General features: G+C 47.6%; 1 protein-coding gene across 2 annotated transcripts in view; it reads left to right on the forward strand.

The window, feature by feature from the left end:
• The window catches only part of LOC135918624 (trithorax group protein osa-like), a 178,261-nt gene extending 154,534 nt beyond the window's left edge, over nucleotides 1-23,727 (forward strand). The window contains exons 13-18 of one of the 2 annotated variants that reach the window (XM_065452244.2): nucleotides 722-1,169; nucleotides 3,513-3,593; nucleotides 5,889-6,153; nucleotides 10,881-10,949; nucleotides 11,697-11,989; nucleotides 20,033-23,727. In XM_065452244.2, coding sequence (XP_065308316.2) covers nucleotides 722-1,169; nucleotides 3,513-3,593; nucleotides 5,889-6,153; nucleotides 10,881-10,949; nucleotides 11,697-11,989; nucleotides 20,033-22,276 — 3,400 coding nt within the window. In that variant the 3' untranslated portion in view covers nucleotides 22,277-23,727. The remainder of the gene's footprint in view (nucleotides 1-721; nucleotides 1,170-3,512; nucleotides 3,594-5,888; nucleotides 6,154-10,880; nucleotides 10,950-11,696; nucleotides 11,990-20,032) is intronic. The other variant, XM_065452245.2, reaches the window with a different exon arrangement.
• Nucleotides 23,728-24,427: the final 700 nt, after the last annotated feature.

The following is a 24,427-nucleotide window of genomic DNA, read 5'->3' on the forward strand; positions in this document are numbered from 1 at the left end:
TGTCGCAGTTGGACTTTCCTCCTCTGAAGTAGATAGCGGAGAAGGAAAATGTCCCTTGATGTAGCAGGACTGTTGGGGTTTGGTGTATATCAAATAGAAAAAGGGTTATAGAAACTGAACATGGTAATTTTCAAAAAATGGGTTTTTTGGCAATTTTTCGCGATGCGAAAGCCGCGTCCCCCCTTAAGGAGGCTGCCCTATTTGCTCCATAACACAACGTGTCCACAGTCTCAAATTGCACTGTGAACAGATAGCTGTTTGTACCCTTCTGCATATCTGCAGACTGATTCGGTGATTTGCCTCATCATGTGACCAAGTGTCAAAATCATTGTGGCCTTTGGTCTGACGAGAGTGAATAGTGCATGCCAGGATTCTTGGGGCTAGATTTGGGGGCTCTGGCATGACTAAGTCTCTTTGTTAAAAAAAAAAAAAAAGCTGTTCTCCTCTTTAGTGATGGATGTTTATTATTAACATTGCCAAGAGGTGGGTGGCGTAGGTGTGAAGCAGTTGCTGACGCTTGTGCTTATGCTGTGGCCACCAGTCGAGTGTCTGAACAGTCGGTACTCCATGTTTCATCTCCTCGCTTCATTGTGTGTGATCGTGGTGGTTCTTCTTCATCTCCCATGATTACAGAAGAGAAAGGGCACTGACTCTGAAGGCTTCCTTTCTCTCCTTTTGGTATTGTCCGAGTGAATGACAAGTCAATCAATTGACCTTCCAGGTACGAGCAGCAGCAGCAACAGCAAGCACAGCAGCAGCAGCAGCAACAGCAGCAACAGCCACAGCAGCAGCCGCAGCAGCAACAGGGGGCGTCTGGGGGTGCCCCACCATCGTCCCAACCGGGTGCGACGGCAGCGCCCCCACGGCCCCAGCCACCCCAGTCATCCCAGATGGGCGCGGGACCTCCGAGTGCCACGGAGCCTCTGTACCAGTACGGCTCCTCCGCAGCAGCCACAGGTCCCACCCCCCCATCACAGGCAGTAGCAGCAGCGGCAGCAGCAGGCAGCTACCAGAGCAGGCCCTACCCACCTGGCCCACCAACCACGCCGGGCCAGGCACCACCTTACTCCACACCACCGACCCAGGGGGTTGCCCCGCCACCACCTCCCCAGGGGAGCACCCCAGAGCCCTACCCTCCAACCAGGGTCCCCCCAGAACAGGCCTACCAGGTAGGGGCCCCCTCTTTTGCTTTGGTTGGAATGCCGCTGTTGCTTCTCTCGGTTACCTGGCACGTTTGCTGCCAAATGCTCCAAGACCTGTCTGATTTGATTGGTACACGGTTAGGGGATTTGGATTAATTACTGTTTGCAGCCCTAACACAGTATAACCATGTTAATGCGTTTTTCAAGGGACTGTGTAAAGAAACTGAAGAGTGAGGAAGCCCCCAAATTACCACAGCAACATCAGAAACAGCTCTGAGTGACTGCAAGTACAACGATTAGGGGTCGCGGCATTTGTATTGTGACTGGAGACTGTGTGTATGCGCATGTATAGTTAAAGGACACATGCAATGGTCTGTGACAGTAGCCCTTTCTCACTCCTTATATGATTCACCACATTAAGATGGCTGTACTACAGCAAAGCTGTTTTTAGGAAATGGGGGGGGGGGGGGGGGGAGAATTTCACTGCGACATGCTTTTTGGGAATGACATTACCATATTGGGTTGGGGACATGGGTGAGCCTTGACAGGCCTAACCGTGAATACACATTTACCGTCTTCATAGGAACATGCGACAGCGAATTTCCTCTGCACCACTAAACTTGTGTGAACGCTAAATTGAACCGTAACGTAAAATGCGGGAACATTGCTGAATGGCAACGTATCAAATGGGAACATTATATTTAGGTGTCACTGGGATTTTGGTCATGACCGTGAAAACACTATGTAGCAGCCGTGAAAAGTCTACTGCAAAGAACCTATCAATGAGGTTCTATTTTATAATGTGTGCATTGTATCAGAATCATCAAATTGATTGTGTTAGTGAACTTTAACTGCATACTGTAAGTTACTTAGCTGTGCGTGGCGTCGGCTTTGTCAGATTTTGCAGGCTGTTTCTCCACCTGACGCACAAAACTGAGCCAAAGTGCCTCTTTAATTGTGTATTAACTTCATCACGACTGCATGATTGAGGGAGGACAAAATGGGAAAATTTTTGAAGATTACAGTCCAGCGCTCTAGTGTTATGCCTAGGCCAGGTGTCACTCTACACAAGTTAATTCCGGTCATCACTGAAACTCCATTTGGAAAATACAGAGGGTCTGCATAGAAGCTTCCGAGACGTGTTCAAGAACTCTCTCCTTGTTGTGGCCTTTTTCTTGCTATGCAAATAATGTTGCAGGGTCGCTGCTTGCTTCTTTTTCTTACACCATCATATGCATCATAGACTTTTGTACGCTTTGTGACTGTCTTCCTAGCTGGCTTTTTGCTTACCTTGTTCACTCTGTTGCTTTTGGTGTTAAGAAGTCATGTCAGGGCTACAGGCACAGAAACCTTGTGTCTGCTGTCCCCTAGCTTCACTAAAAGGATTTATTGATGACTTTTAGAAACATGCATTTGCTACTGGTAATAATAATGATTTAGAAAAATTTTATTGTAGAAAGCTTTGCTACAAAGATAAAATGGAGAAATATCGAGGCTGAGATAGCATTTCCACTGCATCCTGTGCTACGTTTGGCGTCGTGTGTTGAAAACACATCGGCATAGAAGTCTGAGCGAAGCTTCACCCTCTTGCACGAATAACAAAAAGCAAATTCACATGTTGACTTTGCCGGCAGACCATTATGGAAAGAGTGAAAGAAAAAAGAAAGAAAAGAAAAAGTTGGGAAACTATTGACGATGTTTTTCAATGTTTAGCGAATAGCTTGAACGAACGAGTAAGTGAGCGAGAGAGGAAGAGAGTGGATGAATGAGAGAGCAAGCTAGAAAGTGAACAAGATAGCTAACATCGTGCTGCTGAGCACCAGGTCGCTGGATCGTATCCCGGCTGTGGCGGCCGCATTTCGATGGAGGCGAAATGCGAAAACACCCGTGTACTTAGATTTAGGTGCACGTTAAGGATCCCCAGGTGGTCGAAATTTCTGGAGTCCTCCACTACGGCGTGCCTCGTAATCAGAAAGTGGTTTTGGCACTTAGAACCCCATAACTTAACTAACATTTCCCTTGCTCAGCCCACCCATCGACCGTCAACCAACCTAAAAGATGGCTGAAAGAGCTAAATATAGCTATTTGCTCTGAAAACCAATACCTGGAGGCCGCCATTGCAGGTTCTCACGCACCATCCAAGCTTTCTGGGCCTTTTTGCCAGCCTGCGGCTTTGCAAATGCAGCATCTTTTTTGTTCTAGCCTCAACTCCCCTTCTGTGTATGTGTGTGTGCTTTGTTGTTGCTGCTGTTGTTGCTATTGTTGTTGCTGTTGGTGCTGTTGTTGCTGTTGTTTATTTTTTCCACTGTGCTCTGCTATAGTTTGTGTACCTTTATCAGTATGGTTCCCTCCCTCACCCCCACCAATTAGATGGCCCGAGGTCCAACCCCTTTACCCCCAAGATCAATACCCAAGGCTCCTCCTGCACCCCCTCATCCTCCTCCTCCACAAGTAGGTAGCCTGCCACTGCTGCTGATGAGGTTGAACTGGTTCAAAGGGGTGGCAGAGATACCGAAACTGCGACTGTCACTTCCTTTTCCTTTAAAAATTAAATGCAGAAATCCACAAGTGTGCTTTGACACACACCTTATCTGACCTAGCGTAGATGGCAAGCCTCGGTCTAGAACCATAAGCAGGGTGTGAGAGTGTCAACCTCTGTCGCTGTCACTGCCACCGTCCCTACCCCGTGCCAGCTGAGCTTTTGAACATGTCACTAAACTCCCACAGAGTTGGGCCTCATTCACACCGACTATTACCACAGGCCGCACAACAGACCACAGCTGGCAACCAAAGACTAGCTCACAGCCACTGGTGTTCACAGAGGCAAGCGCTACTTGCCAGTTGCCACACCAAAATGTCTTGCGTTTGATGACGTTCACAGCTGGTCGTGCTGTGATTGCCTGCCACTTAAAAATGAGTGTCAGCATACATAGAGGTCCTGTTCCTGCCCATCTCATTTGTTCAGAAGCTTTACGTCTGCAATCGTAGAGCTGAAAAGTATAGCAGTGAGCAACTAATCCAGAACAGTCTCCTTTCGACGAAAGAGACCATTTGCGACCCACGTTGCTGCGTGAATTCTGTGAGTTGCCAGTGTGAACGAGCCCTTACTGGCAGGAACTCTGTGTCTAGGCAAGTCTGGTGTCTGGGGAAGCCTGCTTATGGAATTTCAGCGTTGTGTCTTTTTCGGAAGAGTGACAACGCAGCAGCAGTTTCGGTGTCTCCACCCTTCTGGGCGGTGTGCTTGTTTGTGCATGTGTGCTTTAGCAAAGCCAGGGCATGTCCTGGTCATCATGAGCCGATGATGAGGCCTATGAGTTGCATGTTGCAAGGATTCTTTTTCTCCAACTCTATTGATTTATTTTAATGCCCAGTGCCAATTGTGTGCCTGCTTTGCCAATTGCCAACTGACACTGACAATTGTATTGGCACAGCTTTGTGCAAGCCAAGGACAAAGGGCAAAGAAAGAATGGAAAAGGAAAAAAAATCCTTACAGAAGACAACCCTTCGACCCACTCCTTGGCATGTTGCATCTTAGACTGGCGGGTAGCTAGAGTTGCTCTGGTGTGGCCCTTTTGTTTGTGCAAATCAAAGGCCTAGGCACCCAGCCACCCTATTTTGGTGCTATGTACGTATGTGTGTGCCTTGTATGTCAGTTGTTGCATGTGTGTGTGTGCTCATGCATCATAAGGGCCATGAAGTAGAAAAATTGAGATTGGTGGTGTTGACTATTGCATTTCCAGATATGTCATTTGTAAGCAATTCGGAGGCTTTGCAAGTATGAAAGGATACAGAAATGCTGGGTTTGTTGTGACCCTTGAAATTCTTTAATGCAGAGCAGTCATTTTCAAGGCTTTGAAGACCTTTGAATATTTTTTTTGTGTGAAAGCTGCTACAAATCCTGCAAGACAGAATTGCCAAATTTATTTAACTGTAGCAGCATACAGTAGACTTACGTTAATTTGACTTCGGTTTCTCATTCGGTTCAGGGACTTGTGAAAATTTGGGCAAATACTGCCAAATGAATTCGTGTTGTTTTGGTGTTTTTTTGCTTATTGTATAATTTGACCTGCCAGATAACTCAACCAATTTCGTTGGTCCTTTAATGATCGAATTAACTGAAGTCGGCTGTACTACAATATGGCCCATTTGGGTGTGCTCAGTAAGAACGTGAAAAAAAAAAAATCTATCCTGTTTCGAAGAATGAAGCAGGAGTGGTTGAATTGCTTGGGTCAGCTGCTGTACTAGGACAATATGTGGGAGAAGTAAAACAAGGAAAGACTGGTGGTGGCAATGCCACTTCGGTATTGCCACACAGCTCTCCGTTACCCAGTTGGTATTGTCATTGCCCCAAATTAAAAGATTGAGGCATTGCCTCAATTAGGAAAAGGCTAAATTGCACTTGAGAGAGAGCAAACTGGAATGTCATAACATTGGGCTGCTGCTGGTGCACAAAGATGGCAAAAATTAGGAATGACATCAACTTTGTGTTTCCACTTGAGCACATTGGCATTTCTGGTTTTCCAGACCTCTGCTTTTGGAAAAGATGATGTATTTCCTTATTTAGAAGCGTAAATTTTTGGCAAAGGTGGCCAGTACGCTATTTTGGAATGGCAATTTGTCAATCTACTTTGGCCTGGGTTACTGCGAGTACACAGGGCTCACTGTTGGTAGGTTAACAGAGACGTCAGCAGCCTCCCTCCCCGCCTCTTTCATGGTTGAATGTGTGCTCTGCGTTTGGTCCAACAGATGTACCCTGGAGGTGGGCAGCAAGTGTACCCGGGGGCCGTCACGCCTCCGCAGGGTCAAGGGGGGCAGCCACCACCTACGGCGAGCAAACCTGGGCCATACCCGCAGCAGTCTTCCGTGCAGCGCGATGCCCCTTACCCCAAGCGTCATCCGGACTTCATGAAGCCCCAGGAGCCTTATCCGCCCCCACCACCGCACATGGGTGCCGGGCCCCCCTACGTGCCAACCCAGCAGGCACAACCACCGGCCACGCAGCAGTACCCAGGTGTGTGTCTCATGGCTGGGCAGCCGAGCCAATAGAACTGATTTTGGGATGAGTTGCACTGCACCAACTGTGCGACAAAGCAGGCTGATAGTAGTAGTAGTAGTAGTAGCAGCAGTAGCAGTAGCAGTAGCAGTAGTAGTAGTAGTAGTAGTAGTAGTAGTAGTACAGTAAAACCTCGGTAACAAAACCAAAAACTAGTGTCCAAATTGACTGTATGTCGAATTATCAAAGGTATGAAGAAAACACTAAACAAATGCTTACTCTGTCAACACGCTTTTATTTAGTGAATGAATCTGCTAATCCTGCTTCTGTTTTGCACAGAAGCATGTGGAAGCTGGGGACGTATTCTGAAACGTTCGCCGCGGCGAAGTTTCGCACAGGCCACGCCTACGCCATTGGGCGCGCGCTGAATGGCTGCTTTGACAAAACCGGAAATGCACTTGCGCCACCTGAATTTCCGGTTTTGTCAAAGCAGCCATTCAGAGCGCGCCGCAACGGCGGAGGCGTGGCCAGTGCGAAACTTCGCCGCGGCGAACATTTCAGAATACGTCCCCTGCAGTTGTCGTCATCTTGCGACTGATTAGTTCTCGCAGCAGTGAAGGCGTCACAAGTTTGCAGTGGGGCTACGGCATATGTCTTTGTCCGATACATACTTTTCACTGCCGCGCGTGCAGCCCGATTATTTTTTTGCCAGTGAGCCAGCTGATTGTCCATCCATCGCGATGTAGCTGGCACTCTTCATCACTCTTGACAACTACCTCCATGTTTGTGACGTTGTGGACGCAGCCATTGCACCGAGTCAGAATGATGCTACTGTTTGCCGCAGCCGCTGTGGACTAAACCGTGGCCGCTGTCAACATGATCACAGATGCTGACTATGTAGGTGTAAAGGCATTCGGCCCATTTGGTGCTATGAGCTGTGGTAAATGCAAGGGTAAAGGCTACAAAGGCACAAGAAGGCTTGATGCATTACAACATTCTTGTTGTTAACATGATATTTCTGCTGATGACTGGGGTGAGGCAGACACCGGCGCTGCATTTCAGAAAGGCGCTAGCACTGCTTTAGCTCTTTTGCGTTGCACATATGCGGCTGTCCGCACTCACCGAGCTCCAAGAGTTGTCCGAATTAACCATTGTGTGGCCAAACATGTCAGTTTCACCCGACAGGCAAAGCTTTGATTGCGATAGCAAATTGTTAGACTGCTGTACGAAGTAAGGTTATTCGTATTACCAGCTGCATAAACGGCTGCAGAGATAAGCTTACTTAAAAACAGAAAATTGTGAAAAAAAGTCTATTTTTGGGAACTACTTGTTTTGGGATCTGTAATGCCTAATCTACACCATATCAAAAACGATTTGCCCAAAAATGCACCCTAAGAGGCTGAAAAAAAATTATTTTGTCAATGCGCACGGTGAGAAACGACCCCAGAATTGCACAAAGACACTGGAGTTCATGGAGCTATTTCTCGTCTTTCCTGCCGCTGAGCGCCATCATCTCGGTATCTTTCGGAAGCTCAAAGTTCCGCCTTTCGGTTCCCCGCATCTTCGCCGATGATGGCCGTATAGAAAAAGTGCAAGCATGAAAACAATCAGGTGCTGGTCTGATGAAGCTCGTGATGCATGCGGCCCTCCAATTGGCTGTTGGCAACTAGGCCTAGCAGACGAGCTCGTCTGCTAGGCCTGGCATTGGGTCGCTTTGAAAACGACTGATATAAAGTTTGTCTGTTCATCTTATTGCGAGCATAAGTGGCAAATCGACCCTCTTTCTCTCTCTCTAAAAAGAAAAAAAAAAAGTGATTTTTTTAAAGTCTCAAATTTTGTGATCAGCACTGCGTTCCTTCAGCTCATGCAATTGTCATCATTCTTTTTTTTCCCCCGAATGCAGGCAAGTCGGAGAGTGCACAGAAACTGTGACATAGTGTCTTGGGACACTTAAATATTTTGAAACCCTGTAGACATCGCCAACAAGAATTCACATTTGTAAAGCTCCAACTTTGGAATTTCATAACTTTGGCTAGAATACAGATACAAACATCCAAGTGCTAACCAACTTGCAGTATTTGAACATCCAGGGACATACCTGCTTCATTTTAGCTATGTTGTTGCAGTACATATTTTGCATAACACATCCCACATTTTTAACACAAGAAGAATTGTAACTACATTTTTCTAATGACCTCAGGAAAAATCGAATTGCATATTTATAAGCAGAACACAAGATTGGATGTGTCCTGAAAGTTTCGTGTGTTTAGAGCGAGTATCAAGAATGGTTGTTCTGGATGCCATGTCCCCTCATATTTAATGCGGTTTGTTTTTTGTACTTCTCTTAAAACAAATTTTGGGCTCAAAATTTGGGCTCCATGTAATATTCAGGCCTCGTTATCTCAACACCAAGAATAGATAGAACTTTTTTTTTTTTTTGCAGAACAGAGCCTTATGTGTACTCTATGCAGTACAGCAAGCAAATTGGTTTGTTTTCACTTTGGAAATTAATTATTTTGCTACAATTTCTGCCATATGGTTGCCATATTTTGTGGGCTTGTGTTCAATGTGATGTAATATATCTATTAAGGGTCAGATAAAGAATGTGCTTGCAATCTTTCATTCCTTAGCTTTTATGCTATCTAAACACCCCTTACAAATACATTTTTTATTGTGTCATTTATTTTCCTTTGTGGCCTTAAAGAATGGAAGTGAAATGTTAGTTATTGTAAAAACTAATTGACCTACAACAAAACTAATCACATATTTGAAATCGGCAAAAAAAATCTTCATAAGACTGGAGAGTTTCATTAATATTGATGAAAAAGAGGATGAAAATTATTTCAACAGCAGTCTCCCCCCTTACATTAACAAGCGCGTCAAGCAAACACAAACACATCTCGCTTGATGACTGCGGGCAGTTGCTGTCAGAACGCTGATGTGATGAAGAGCGGCAGCGTTTGAATTCCCCTGCATGCTGCCTCTTGCTTCAGCGCAATTTAGGCGTGCTCGCTAAAACGCACACGACGGCTTTCTCGGGTCAGCCAGCGTTCGGACCAAGTGTAGATTGCCCCCAAGATGGCACGCGCACGACTGCATTGAGCCACCGCAGCTGTGGTTAAGAGATGCGCACTATCCTGCTTCTCCCCAGTGCATGCACATCTCCCCGCTTCCCTCCTTGCGCTCGTGCACCCTCCCGCCTCCTCCTTTGTGAGCACGAGATGACACCACCACATAAAGCCACCATACTTCTCGACTCGCCCTCACACCTACAAAATGAAGTCTAGGGTTTGACGAAAACTCGTCTGGCGAGGAAAGAACATGGCTGAATAAACGTACACTCGCCAACTGAAAAAATTTCGAAACACAGATTGACGTTTCGACGGCCAATACGGGTGCCTTGTTACCCGTATTATAACCCGTACCTACAAAATATGGCACAAGGCCACAATGTTATTGTGTTTGGACTTTAACGGAACATCACGGGGACACTGATGGAGGAAATTTGCCCGGAGCGTCCACATAACGGCTATCACAATAATATGTCCGAATTAACAAGAGTTTGATTCTGTTACACAGTGCGTACGGCCTGCTGCGACCACAGGGTGAAGCCAAATGGTCCCATTTTCTGAATTGATGAGGGTTGAATCTACGTGGTTTTACTGTAGTAGCCACTAGAAGAAGCATGCGCTTTGTACCACGACAAACCCGTGTAGCTCTCAAGATGGCAGTAAAATGATTCTGCAGTAAGAGCCGGGATTGAGGACCCTTGACTCTCCCCTGGATTTCTCTGCTGAAATCCTCTTTGGAATTCCTCTCAGAATTACCCTCAATACTGCCTAGCACCCAAACACAGTGGGAAAACAGCAAGGGCTATGTTGCCACGGAGTCTGTAGCGAAACCCATAGCGAGACCTGTCCTAAGGTAGATCCATGGAAAGGTGGTTAATTGTCCAAATGATTTCATTTCATAGTTGGTACACTTGGTACGAACACAGGAAAATGTTTGGCGACCAAGAGTGTCACTATTAAATTTATTTTGCTTCCTAGATGCATGCTCTGAGTTGAAATGGAACATGCTCTGATTCCGGTCTGCACAGCCGTGCCACATATCTTTCCTTGTTTGTGTGGTCTTCGAAGCTTTGCTCATGACTGCATGTTATACATTCAGACATTCGTTGTGGATGTCTCTCTCGGTTTAAAAAGCACTGTCGAAATAGTCAAAAACTGATTGCGTTCGTTGTTCATAGCACTGCCGTGAGCTTCGAAACTAAGAAAGAAAATTCAGTTGCAAGTGTGTTGAGGGAAGGCACAAAGACCCTATGCTCCGTTTCATTGTACATAGCAGGCAACACTGCGAAGGGTAGAGTGACTAGTTCCTACAACCAACAGCCACAGCGCACTGCTTGCGTCCAGAGCATAGTATGCCACATGCTGGAAGCACAGAAGGGCACAAATGATGTGCAACTTGATGTAATTATGCGTCCACAAGTTTTGGCTGTAATGTATAAAGTAACTGTTCTGTGGAAAGCAATGCATATCATAAGTAACTGCACTGCGAAGCGCACAGAATGAGAAATTTATGACCGTCTACTTCTGTGTCGTTGCCTGTTAAGTATGAAACGGAGCATAGTTCCTCGTAACCTCTCACGAGACGTAGAAGTAAGCTTCGCAGGGGCTGAGAGGTTGTGCCCTTTTCTCTTTCAGTCTAGAGACCTCACTATGGTTGTCTTTGACTTTGCACAGACCGCAGCCAGTACCCTTACCGGCCGCCTCACATGATGACGCCACCTCCTTCCTCTATGCCACAGCAAGGTGAGATCCCTTTTGGAGGCACTGATCGGAGGAGGGCACTGGGAAAGCTCCAGTATAGATTTGCGTGCAGTAAGCTGCAATGTGTAATGTGATTCAAGTGCTTAAGCTGCAGTGTGAAAAGTTTACCAGGGTGTCTGTTTGCCAGGAGGTAAAATGTACCATCTGGACTGCATCACGTGACAACCCGAAAACTGACCTGTGTTGGCAGGATGGTGTTCCGGTCTTCAGCCTGTATTTGCTCGAATGTGTTGGTTTCGTGTGCAAGTCTTGCACTACTTGGCATTTTTGGCTTGTTTGTAGAAGTGGTTTATAAAATGCAGTAATGCATGCTGCTAGCAGCGGCACATCCCAAGGGGAGGAGCGGAGTAAACAGACATGCTGCTGTTCTCTGCTCCCTGGTTTCATATGTGCTTGGTAATAGAGTAGACATATGTTGGTTAGACTCCGGTTAATTTGATCCTAGCCAAAGGTTCCGGCCAGCAGCTGTGTATTTCTATGGGCCAAACTTTCGTTATCTTGATCCTAAAATTAGCCTTTCTCAGACAATTTGAACTTGACCAGTCAGCAAGCACGCACCTGACCCCTATGGTGACCCTGATAGTGACCCCTTAGTGGCAGTCATCTCATGTTCAGCTGCAGTGGAGCATTGTAGCCAAGTGAGGCGTAAAGTTGGTGCATTACTTTTGACCTCATACCTTCTGCATCCGATGCCTGCAGTGAAAGCAGTCCTTGTCCGTCTTTTTCCAGGCTGGGGACGTGGAGCAGCTGAGAGCCAATACCGCGGTTACCCAAGCAACGCTTACCCCCCCCACTCGGGGGCCCCCCCTGAGCGATGGGAGGGGCCCCGAATCGGAGATGGAGCGCCCCCTACGGGGGCATGGGGAATGTCAAGGGGAGCACCGCCAGCACAGGGGGAGCCCTACCCACCACAGGGTCCCATGATAGGCACAGGGGGTCCCCAGGTGAATGCCATGGGCCACCACAAAATGGCTGCTGCCTACGCTAGGGACCGAGCGTACCCGCCTGCCGGAAAGATGCCGGTGCGTATTCTTGCTGTCTCGGTGGGCCCTTCCTGCTTGCAGAGCACGGATAGTCTGGGCACAGTTGGAGCAGTGTTCATAGCAAGGAAACGCACTCTCTTAAAATAAAAGTTTGCACCCTTTGGGGCTCATCTTGTCCCACGAAACAACAATCGTCGTCTGCCTTGCTTGCATTTCCTTTTTTGAAAACTCTGTGCTTGCTACTTTCTGGTCAAGAATGCAATGTCATGCTGATAGCTTGCTGGCTATTCGTGACCTGTATCTGCTGAGCGTGCAACATTAAAGAAAGGAAAGGCACGCAAGATAGATGATTATTCTTGTGCGATAAGATAAGACTCAAAGGGGGGCGCAAAGCTTTGTTAGAGTGCAAGGTCACTACTGGGGAGCAGGTTAACAGATGAAATAGACAATGCATTTCATTCCTAGCCATTTGGGATTCTTTTCTATGAATTTCCTTAGTTGACATGTGAGAGTGCACTTGCAACTCAATGTAATTTCATTTCTAGGTATTTGTGATTTCTGCCCTGTGAGATACGTTAGTTTGGATTTGAGAGCACAGTTGTGTACATGCCAGCCATGCGTGCCTGTCAGTATGGGATGTTTCACATGGCGTGTTTGGGGTGAAAAAAAATTGTTCTGCCGTGCACGTCACAGAATGATTTTCGCTGACAGCTTTCACATAAGTCTGCGACAGTATTTCCGTCACACTGAAGCCCGAGGTTGCCCCCTACTCACAAGGTATCCACGCCTGCATCACTATATAAAAACAACATGGGCATTAGTCTGATGTTAGAACTTATTTTATTATTACCGTATTTACTCGAATCTAGGCCAGGCCCGATTCTAAGCCGACCCGCGAATGTCCGAAGCCAGAAAAAAAAGAAGAAAGAATGAAAGACTTACCTCGAATGTAGGCAGAACAAAAAAGGGAGGACAGTGTTCACAACATTAAAATGGCCTTTATTTAATATGTACATGCCGAGCTCACTCTATGTTATCATCACTCCTAGCCTCGTCGCTATAGCCCAGACCACATGCACGCTTGCGGACATGCACCTATGCGTGTGCAGACAGTGCGGCACGGCTTGCACACATCGAAATGCAGCGCGACCTCGGTGAACAGCTCCTCTATGTTACCACGCACCTATTTTTCTCATCGCTGTCGTTTCCTTGTTGCGGCACATGCAAAAGGCAATTCCCTTTGCTCCCTCCACTGACGGACGTTTTTCTCATCGATGCTGAAGTCCCGCCCGGCTTGAACGTTTGGTGTTGCCTCTGTGGCTAGCACAACTTTTCGTTTGAAAGGGACACTATAGTGGCATCACCTGTTTTGTGCCGTTACGATAATGCCATGCTATGGGCCACGCAGCATGCTGATATGACCCATAGGTCAAAATAGCGATGTTGCTCGTGTGCTTCAGTTGGCTATTGGCACGGTTAAGGGGGGAGGCTACCCTGGAGACCCAACTTTCTTATTTTTTAAGATATCCAGATGAAACTTTCAGGGTACGTTCACACCACCGAACTATGAGGAACTGCAAATTTTCATGAAGATATGTTTATTAGTTCCAGAGTTATTGAGGTCTAACTAGGTGATTCATGTATATGCCTGAGGAAGAGCCTGGAGAAATGCTAGGACATCGTAGGAAGCTGAAATTCTCTGTGATGATCCCTTGATAGATATCCCAGGGGGCTAAAGAGCCCTTTTCTTTAATTTCCCCTCCAAAAAATTTTAAGACAACCTTGAATTTGATGTAGCCAGTAATGACCACATTCATCAAAAATTAATTGCTTATTATAAATTAACTGCACCAGCTTTCAAAAAAAGAAGCCTGTTACCCCCTGGCAAAGTCATTCAGGAACAGAATAAAAAAAACGGCATACAAATCTGAAGAGCGGTTCTTGAGATATCGCTTTCCCCAGCACCACTACTAGCGAAAAAATCCGTTCCGAGAAAACAGGCCTTAAAGTTGAACACGTGTTTTTTTTATTAGAAAGCTCCTGCAGAGCTTCTAATTAGCTCTTGCGGCTCCAGGCACACTCAGTGTGTCGGATTTTTGACTGGCGACAGCCGAAAGCACAGTTCCGCCGCTGAAAAGCGTCTACGCAGTCGGCACTCGCTGCGGGAGATCGGAAGTTCGATGCTCGTACAAGACGCATATCGCGCTCCCGTGCACCGAACATCTGCACTGTCTTGGGCTTTGCCGGCATCGCGTGCAGCGAAGAACCAGCGAAAAAAAACAGAAGCTGAGCAAATAATCTAAAAGATAGCGCAAAGCGGTGAGCAGCGCGCAAGCTCATGTTGAGGCGGACGGAGCAAGGGGCAGCAACGACGCGAGCGCGGCATCAAAGGGAGCAGCCGCCGCCGCCCGCGCAGCAGCCAATGGCAAGCGCGCTTTAGCCCGCGGGATTTGAGCAGCCACCGCCGCCCGCGCAGCAGCCAATGGAAGGCGCGCCTTAGCCCGCGAGATTTGAACGCGCTGCTCCGGCCAATCAGCGCTCCGTATCACACCGCGGGAAAACGCCAATAGCGCCTCAACCGCGCCGACGATGCCATTTTGCAAGGCGGCAAAGTAGAGACAAAGAATCCACGGTCAAAACGACACCAAGATGGCGCGGGCAGGCCGCATGGGCCGGGAATGGCGCGCGCGCGAAGTTTGACTTCATTTCGGCATTTGCGCGTGCTTTTTGGGCCGCGGTGGCCTCAAAAGTAGCGTTATTTTTGGTACTTTACGGTTGAATTAGGTGCTGATAATTACGGAACGGGTAGTTTATGAGACATACAACCCAAAAATATGGTTTTTCAAAAATCTACTTTTTCGCGATTTTTCGGTTTTCAAGGGCCGCGTCCCCCCTTAATAGCGGCTGCAAAACTGACCTGTCTAGATGGCGCTAGCTATGCATCATATTTATCATTTTCAATTACAAACTAGCGTGTTTTTTAAAATCCTCAATTCTAAGCCAACTCTAAGCAGAGTTTGTTATATGATTATTAAGGGGGGACGCGGGTCTTGAAATCGCGAAAAATGGTCAAAAATGGCAATTTTCATAAATTGCGTTTTTGAAGTCTTTAATGTCCCAACTATGCCTCTACAAAATATTCTGGCTCAATTCCTACTCGAAGTATAAAAAAAACGGCAATTTAGAAACGTCGGTGGGCCGAAATTGAACGCCAAGCGCGAAGGTTTGCCTCATTTTCAAGCTACCGTAGCTCCGCGCGACGCGAACCGATCGGCGCCATCTTGGTCTCGTTTGAAAGCTGGTTTCCCGCTCTCCATTCTGGCGCCCCTCGGCACGCTGTAGACCCTCGTGCAGCGGAGCGATCGGCACCCCAGGCAACCGTTCTCAAACGCGAAATCGTCACGAGACAGCCGCTGATTGGGTGAAACGGGCGCCTCCCCGAGGCGCAGCCCTCTGATTGGCCGTGACGCATGCTTCGCCTGCCGCGGCCGCGTTGTTCGTCTGCTTTCGCCGGCGCGCACGTAATTTTTCGCACTCCTCGTTGTTTCCTAGTGTTTTTCGTTCTGCCTTTTTCTTTATCGTTCTTGTAGATATTTTGGCTATTGAGTCGCTTCTTTTAACCACGAATTTCTTGCTTTTGCGTGCCTGGTGTCTTTGTTCCGCGTGTCACGATGGCGCGAGACGCGCGCTTGAAAGCAAGCACGCGAAAAGCAGTCAGCAAAAAGAAACGCGCATGGAATAAGAGCGCTACACCGTCGAGAACTACAGCTTCGGTGATGCCGCAAGCTGCTGTACCCTTGGTGGATGCGGCTGGACCGAGCTCGCCAACAACAGCTTCGCCGGTGGACGCGGCTGGACAGTGCCGATCGGTGTCAACTTCGGTGTTACCGCAAGTCTCTGCAGTGCCGGTGGATGCGCCTGGACTAAGCCCGTCGAAAATGCTAACTTTTGAGACGCTGCAAGTGGCGTCGGATTCCGTGTTGTCGGAAGCGGCCAAGCCGGCAGACCTAAGCCTAACGTCGACTTCGGCGTTTCCGCACGCCGCTTCGGCGCCGACGGACGCGGCTGAACCGAGCTCGCGTGCTCAACGCTTCGACACGGTGTTTTACGCGGAGTGCACGGGGCGCGAAAAGTACGCAGCCAACATTAAAACTTCATTGGCGAAGAAGTTCGCGAATTCCCGCAAGTTCGAGCTAATGAACGTCGGCACAGCAAGTGGAGACGACTTTCTGAGCTTTTTTTTTTTTTTTTCTCAAGTGCCAATGCAATACAGAGGTTTTCACAATCTTTACATGAACAGATTTCTGTGAGTTTGGTGTTATTGTGTTCAATAATGACTGGGCTGCATGCTAAAGCATTAAATTTTTCCATGTGATAGGTAAACAAAAGTGGCAGAGTAAGCAAAACTTTGAATGCAATTTTCTCAGCTTTGCTTTTTTGATCAAATACCTTTGCCTTACAGAACTTTTCATAATGTTTGCATCAACTGATTTTATTGAATTAGGTATCATTTTTTTCAGTAAAACCTCAGCTACATCCTAAAGCTTTCCATTTTTCATTAAACCCAATAGATTAGCAATTAGGTCAGATGTAATCTAATTACTCCCACATTGTTTTTTTCTTCCTACTTTGTTATTCATTCATGACCTATATGATCACTTTTTAAAAACTTCTTTAGCTTTAGGATGTGCAGTGGGCCCTTGGAAATGACAGCTATTCTTTGAAACTACTTTTTTTAATTAAGAAATTATCATAATGGCCCGTAAGAAAATACCTATGTGGGATAAATTATTTTGCAATATTTTCATTTCTAGATGAGATATAGAAAATTTGAATATATATTTGGGATCAGCATTCAAAGATATATCTGCATGCCAATTTTCAGGAAGATATGTTAAGAAATAAAAAAAAAGTTTTCAAGACCCTCATCCCCCCTTAAAAAAATATATATATCAGCCTAGACTCAGATAGATAGGGTATTTGGAAATGGAATATCGTATTTGCTTGAATCTAATGCATACATTTTTCTTAATAAAAGAAAGCAAAAATTGTGTGCGCATTGGAATCGAGTACGGCTCTAAATCAGTGTTACCATAATGCCATCAGCATTTCAAAGTGCCCACCTCGCAGTTACATGCTTCCCGTTCGTCTTCCTGGTTTCTGTGTTTGCTCTATCAGCACGGAAGTGCCGACTGCGAAGACAGGCTGAGTGTTCATCATGATCCCACAATTAGCTGGAAAGTGATCACGTGTGCGGAGACGGGCGGAAATCGGGTCACATCACGGGCGTTTTGAGTTCCTGGAAATTGCATGCGCGAGTGGAGCAAACAGGAGAGGCGTTCTACTCCAGCAGCTGCTGCGTAGGCATGGCCACACAGCCCCTATCTTGAAAGCATTCTGTGTTGGAGACAGTCTACGCATCTTGACACTCCGTGTTCTCATCGCTTAGTTCACATTGAAGCGAGAGGCCACACAAAAGTCAATTCGCTCACTCCTGCTACCGCACTTTCTCACTCCAGCATTCTGATAAAAAGTTTTCGTGGTCATTGAGTGAGACATGTTCAAGTTTGCTCATGCGCGCTTGACGCTATGCTTGTTAATTTAGTTAGTAAGCGAATGTTTAAAAGTTTACACGGCCGATAAAACTACTTTCTTTGTTTTGTATAGCTGTCTACTAATTTGCTATTGCACTTGATGTTTTGCCTTTTGGGCAAAACCTTGACTTTCTTTTATTTATCCTAACTTTAGTGAATTGGGAGTAAATCTTTGTTTTTCCAAATGAGAGAAAGTTTTATTTCTCAATGTAATCATGAGGTGCGCTACTGTAAAGGGCTTTTGTCTTATGTCACAGCAAACGGGTGCATTGCAATCGAGGGCTCTTTCTTTTCGTTTTTTCCTTTTTCTCTCTTTTTTTTTTTTTTGCCGTGGAAAACGGGTGCGTGTTACAATCAGGGGCGCATTAGAATCGAGTAAATACCATTTTTTCAACGTTTAAAAGCGTTGAGACTTTATAATCGCTCAGTCTGCAGCACCTGTATGTGAAACGCTGCACCACACCACAAGTATGAGTGTTTGGCTAGTGCAGCGTCGGTGGGGTGGTTTCATTTAGTGCACTCTAGTTTCAGTGTTGCAGTGCGGTGGAAGCCACAACTTTCTCCTGGTATAGTATTTGCTCCTGCAAAGGAAACTGCTACAGTCGACTCTTGTTAGAAAGGACCATAATCCGACAAAAAAAAGTATGTTTTATCCAAAGTCCGTAATATCTGAAGCACCTCACTTTCAAAACTTTCATCACCATGTTTAACAACTCTATATTCCAAAGAGCGAGTGACTAATTTCCAAAAGTAAAAAATAAGAAAAAAATCTGTTTTACCTGAAAGGCGAGACATCAGTTGCAATAGCAAATTGGGCAAGATAAGCGCGGCAGCTGCAGCAGCAAGTGAATTGACCTTTGCACTGTTTCTCACTTCAATGTGAACTAAATGTCGAAAGCACAACATATACGAAGCTGCCGGCACTGGGCACGCTTTGTCGACATCCCAGATCGCTTTCAAGATACAGCGTCCACGCCGTAAGCAGCAGCCGCCGGAGTAGAACCCCGTCTCTCTCGCCTTGAAGGTGGCGCGTTTCCGCCCTGCATTCCTCCCTTGCGCACGCAATATTGAGTTAAAATTATCGGCTGACCCTCGCAAGTCAGTTGTGAGCCCATGTTGACATGCCAAAAGTATGTTTTATGTGCCTGAGTTTGAAAAAAATTGCCTTTAATTTCATCCGCTTTAGCTGATAGTCCATTGTATCACAGTCTGTTAAAACCTAAAAGTGAACTTTGTTGCCTTAATGCAATAGGTAGAACAAAATAGGGCTGAGATATGGTCCGTTATATCTGAAAGTCTGTTCTACGCGGGTCCGTTGTAACGAACGTAGACTATTGAGTGTGCAGGCACCCGGCACAATTTGTAGCGATAGAGAGGTTGACGACGGAGATGCTCAAGTACGCACGTGCCGTATGTTGAAGGTGACATCCGCTCCTGACTTGTATTGCGTGCAGCTTCTCCTTTTAAACGAATTGTGTGAGCTGGAGAAAAAGATTGTTCATGAAGCTCTTAAGACTTGGCCACTGGTGGGTACGCCCTATTAAAACATCATTAAAACTGGTGCATGACATTTCTCAGCCGAGTTTCCAACACGTGGTAAAACAGGAAAGTGCCTATTTTGGCAGCGCTTGCCATTGAAATACACTCTCCGAGCGTTGTGCTCTATTGAGAGAAGTTCACGATGAACTCCACAAGTTAAGAGTGTGAGACTGGTCACATGTTGCCCCGCCCACATCGCACTGATCGCTGCTATTCAGCGACGGCTTGACCCACTTGTTGGAATCCAGGCGTGGAGAGCCCTTGACATCGCGGCAGTCGCTGAATGAAGGAATTCGCTGTGTCGCCAAGTGAAAATCGTGCCATGTGAAAGAGCCTTATGATGGACCTGCAAACAGGGGCCAACCTTAGTGTTTTGAGGACACGGTTCAAGGTGGCAAAAATGGAAGAGATCCTGTTGTGTGCAGCCCGTTGTCACTCCCCTCTGGTTGCTGGTTGAACCAGTAAAATTAAATTGTAGTAACAGAGCAAAATAAATGGCAAAAGGAATAGGGGTTGGTTGTGGTTCTAGATGCCTTGCAAAAAAACATAGGCTTCAGATTTGGGCATTTCTCAACACTAGTGCAAGTGCTAGGCTTTTAAATGCCCTATTTCTTCAGATGAGTTCACAAGAAATCTGCTGGTGCTGATAAATACTAACTGCCTCGTTAGTAAGCCAACTTTATCATGGCGAAGTTGTTATGGGGAAAGACATAAGGTCCAAAAAGCATTTTACGAACCTGCCATGTATCGCACTGCGGAGCTTTGTAATTGTTGTCAGTGGTTGAGTGAGTGCATAAGATGCAAGTGAGGCTAGAGGATTCTTAACACAGTTTTTCACTGCAGTGACATACATATTGACTTGGTCTTAATTGCACAATCACATGAAGTGGTGACTGTCAGTTTCATGAGTTTGGGGGAAGCAGCTGACGGGTTTATCTCTTGTGTGCAGCCGGGTGGCCCCTATGGGTCAGCACCGCCCTCCCGCAAGGAGGTGGTGTTTCCGCCGGACAGTGTGGAGGCGGTAATGCCCGTTGCGACCAAGCGCCGGCGGCTCTACGCCAAGGATGTGAGCCCCCTGGAGGCGTGGCGCCTCATGATGTGCCTCAAGTCCGGCCTGCTGGCAGAGAGCACCTGGGCCCTGGACGTGCTGTCCGTGCTGCTGTATGACGACTCGACCGTGCTCTACTTTGGCCTGTCCCACCTGCCGGGCCTCCTGGAGACACTAATGGAGCACTTCCGTCGGTGCCTGTCACTGGTCTTCAGCACCTGTGATGACCTGGAGCTGGGCTACGAGTCCAAGGCCGAGAAGGAGGAGGTGTCCGAGCCAGAGCGGCCTTGGTACCTGCTCGACAGAGATGCCCCGGTGAAAGACCCACTCGAAGGCCTTATTGTACCCACCCAGATTGACATCTGCGACCGCATGTCTGTGTTGACGGGGCCCAGTTTCACTTGGCGGACACGGTGTGGCAAGGCAGTGCGTACCCGTCCCGATGACGATGGTTCACTACATGTTGTCGACGGGGAGAAGCGCTGGGATGTGCACGAGGGCTTCACTGCCTCACCCGAGCACTGGCAGTTAGGGGGCGGCGAGATTACAGCACACATCCAGACGTGCTTTGAGAGTGACACGAACAATGTGCGTTTTGTGCGGCTGTTGACACCATCAAAGAAGAACGTCGAACGCAAGGTCAATACTTCACCACAGAAGTTGGTAGCAGCAACAACAACAACAACAAATCAGGACGAGCCCCGCTCCAAGCTGTCGGAGCTCCTAGCCAAGCAGAAGGCAGCCAACTGCAAGCGAGATCCTGTGGTGCTGATCGAGGACATCCGAGCGAAGATAAAATTGGAAGCTGGCAGGGTGGACCATATCAAGCAGGAGGTGAAGGAAGAACGGCATTCGAATGACAGGAAGCGAGAGGAGGAGAAGGAAGAGGCTTCCAAGAATGTAGAGCACAACAAACCAGAGGCAGAAGTGGTCCAGGAGAGCGAGACAAAACCAGAGGAGGCGACGACGACACCCGAGGCTGTTGAGAGTGAGAAGGAAGAGGAGGTGGTGCTCAGTAAAGAGGGTGATAGTGAGTGTCGGACCGAGGAGAAGGTGTTTCCACGGCTTCGGGATGAGCGACCGCGAAAACGGCCTCTTCCGGAATCTTTGGAGGAGGAAGCATACTGTCGTGACGAACCTTCACTGTGTGTGGTGTCTGAGGCCCGGGAGGCCTTAGGGCGCCGATGTGTGTGTATCTCGACGCTATTGCGCAACCTGTCATTTGTGCCCGGCAATGACGCCGAGATGTCCAAACATGCGGGTCTTTTGGTGGTGCTGGGGCGTCTCTTGCTACTACGACACTGGCATGCCCCCCGGCGGGGTGCACCACGCCACTTTGACCAGGAGGAGAATGCCCTGGATGACCACTGCAGTTCGCTGCTAGCGGAGCGCGAGTGGTGGTGGGACTGGTTGCAGGCACTGCGCGAGAACACCCTCGTGTGCCTGGCCAACATGGCAGGACAGCTGACGCTTGCGCCCTTTCCCGAGGAGATATCATTGCCCTTGCTGGATGGGCTACTCCACTGGGCGACGTGCGGATCGGCCTGTGCACGGGACCCACTGCCTCAGAGTACCCTCAGCCCCCAGCGACTCGCCCTGGAAGCCCTGTGCAAGCTGTCGGTGCAGGAGTCCAACGTAGACCTGCTTCTTGCCACGCCCCCTTGGAGCCGGACTGAGGCTCTCCTCGGACAGCTGGCCCGATGGCTGGGCCGTGGACAGGACCAGGTGCTTCGCGAGCTAGCTTTGGTGCTGCTTTCGAACGTGGCGCCAGCAGGAAGCGGTGCAGCGCGTGCGGTGGCACTACAGGGACCGTGCCTCGCCCACCTGTTGGCCTTTGTCGAACAGGCTGAGCAGAGTGCCCTGCAGGTGGCCAACGCGCAGGGAGTGGCAGCGCTACGTGACAACCCCGAGCTGATGGGCACCACCCTGGACATGGTGCGGCGCGCAGCTGCGACCCTGCGCTGCCTTGCCAGGGTGCCCGACAACCGGCCCCTCTTCTTGCAGCTGCAGCCACGCCTTCTCGCCCTGGTCATGTCCCAGATCCTGGACCAGGGTGTTGCGGCCATCCTGGCTGACGTGCTCTTTGAGTGCTCACAGCAGGTGCCGCCCTCCTCCTCGTCCCAGTCGGCAGCGGTCCCCTCCTAGGATAGTGTGACCACCCCTCTATCTTTCTCCCCACCCCAACCACCCGCTATTTATTATTGTTTCGACGACCCCCCGCTGTAGATAGGCCCCCACTGGGTTGATGACGACCCTCCTTCCCCTGCTCTAGCTCGTGGACTGTTGTGGGCCAGAGGGGAGCAACCCGTTCTCCCGTCGTGGTGATAAACTTGTACAGACATGCTGCTCTCTCGCCCACCCTCCTTGCTGCCGGCCTGGCGCGCACACACACCTCCTCTCCCTAGGGGACGGGGGCAGCCGCTCATTTCAAGAAGAAACAAGGGGGTGGTGGCGGTGACAGGCGGCCCCCCTTGGCCCGGGACGGACAGACGTACAAACGGACTGGCTCGTGTCGATCTGATGATTATGTGTGTGTGTAGGGTCTCTTTCTTTTATTTTTTTTTTGCGAGTGCAGCAAGCAACATCATCCTGTTTTTTTTTCTTGTTTTTTTTTTCCTCGTCATTTGATATGGTATGAAGTGCGTGTGTGTAAGTGTGTGTGCGTGTGTGCCGAGCTTTATACCTTGTACATGTCTGACAAAATGAGTGAGCTGCAAATAAATGTACAGGTGAGAATTCTCTTTTCCCCCCTTGAAGAAAACTGATCCCTCGGGGTTCATGGCACTTGTTCTGAAGAGAAAAAAAGGCGGCTGTGTAATTTTTTTAAAAAAGCAGTTTTCTTTTGCGGTAGAGGTTGGTGCTTGGCATTTGAACAGTACTTTTTGTTTTACTTTATTTTAGGTAACTCTGTCGCCCGGTAAATAAATTCCTACTGTTTACTTGCAACGTGTTGTATTTACTAGTCAAATGAATCATTGCCACAAAGCTAGTAATGATAATTGTTTTCTTTCTTTTTTTTCTTTCCTTTATTTTATTACTTTTTTTTTTTGAACGACGTGGGGGAGGGGACTTCTTGACTTGTTTTAGGGCTCCTCCTGTGCTTAAATTTTTGCTCTCTAGGAGAGTCTGCCATAGTTCTTGCATTTGGAGGTTGCAGCAGGGGCAGTGTTGTTATCAAATGGACTTCTTCGAATTTTTTTTTTTTAATTCTTCATTCTGCTTTCCAGCAGCCATTGTTGTTGCCCCTTGTCATGCGTCAATTTTTTTTTTTCTCCATGTTCGCTCGCTCTCGTCTCCATTCATTCCTAGAGTGCCGCACACGGTGGCAAGAACAAAAGCACAATGGTACTTACGCCAAAAATCCAAAGTGAGGATGGCCACAGGACTTTTGACTTTTTTTTTTTTCCTTAAGATTCTTCTGTGAGACGCGAGAACTGGGAGGGGGCTGAAAGGACAGCTTTGTCTGCAATGCGGAGTTTTTGTACTTCTGTGTCCAGAGTATTCCAGGGCTTGGTCAAGTTTTTCTTTATTGTGGGGATGAAGTTGTACAAAATGTATGGAAAACTTGTAAAATAAAAAATGACTTCAAAAATGTGCTTGAAGTCCGTCCTTACTGTGTCCCTTTGAGGCGCAAGTTTTGTGCAGGCAGCCTCACCTTGGACATTACATGCGTAGTTTCCTATTGTAGAAGCTGCTAGCTGGCGCTGTGATCATTCATCTACCAAAGTCTTGGATACTTTGGGAATGATGGGAAGTACGCTGATTTGTCACATGTTTGTGCTTTTGGCTTCGTTCACTACAGATTGGTTGCCTTTATTAGTTTAAATTGCGAAAAATTGCTACTTTTCAAGATGCAATAGGCAATAACAGTCTCCTCACTTACGTACTGTATCTACTCGCATAATGACCGCACTTGTCAAAACAGTTGCAGCAAATTCAGGGGTGCAATCATTACGCTGGTTAAATTTTCCGCGAAAAGAGCATTCTTTTTCATCCTGCATTTGCTGCGGAATGACAACAGGTCAACAAATGGGCAGCTGCCACTGCATGTAGTGCGGGGCACCAAAACAAAAATGGCAGCCGGCGGAGCAAGCCAAACGCACCAAACAAGATTTTTTTTCCTTTTCGTGAGTACATTATGCGCATTGAAACAGTTTTTTCGGTATCAGCAATGAAAGATATTAATATCGGCAAGTCTGTTGCAATAACCTAGCCATGTCCAATTTGAGGGGACAGAAACGGAGATGGGCATGCTTAGCTGCCAGTGACATAGAAACACATGGTGGGTATGCTGCG

Source organism: Dermacentor albipictus, chromosome 5 (assembly GCF_038994185.2).
Source record: "Dermacentor albipictus isolate Rhodes 1998 colony chromosome 5, USDA_Dalb.pri_finalv2, whole genome shotgun sequence".
In the NCBI taxonomy this organism is placed as follows: Eukaryota; Metazoa; Arthropoda; class Arachnida; order Ixodida; family Ixodidae; genus Dermacentor; species Dermacentor albipictus.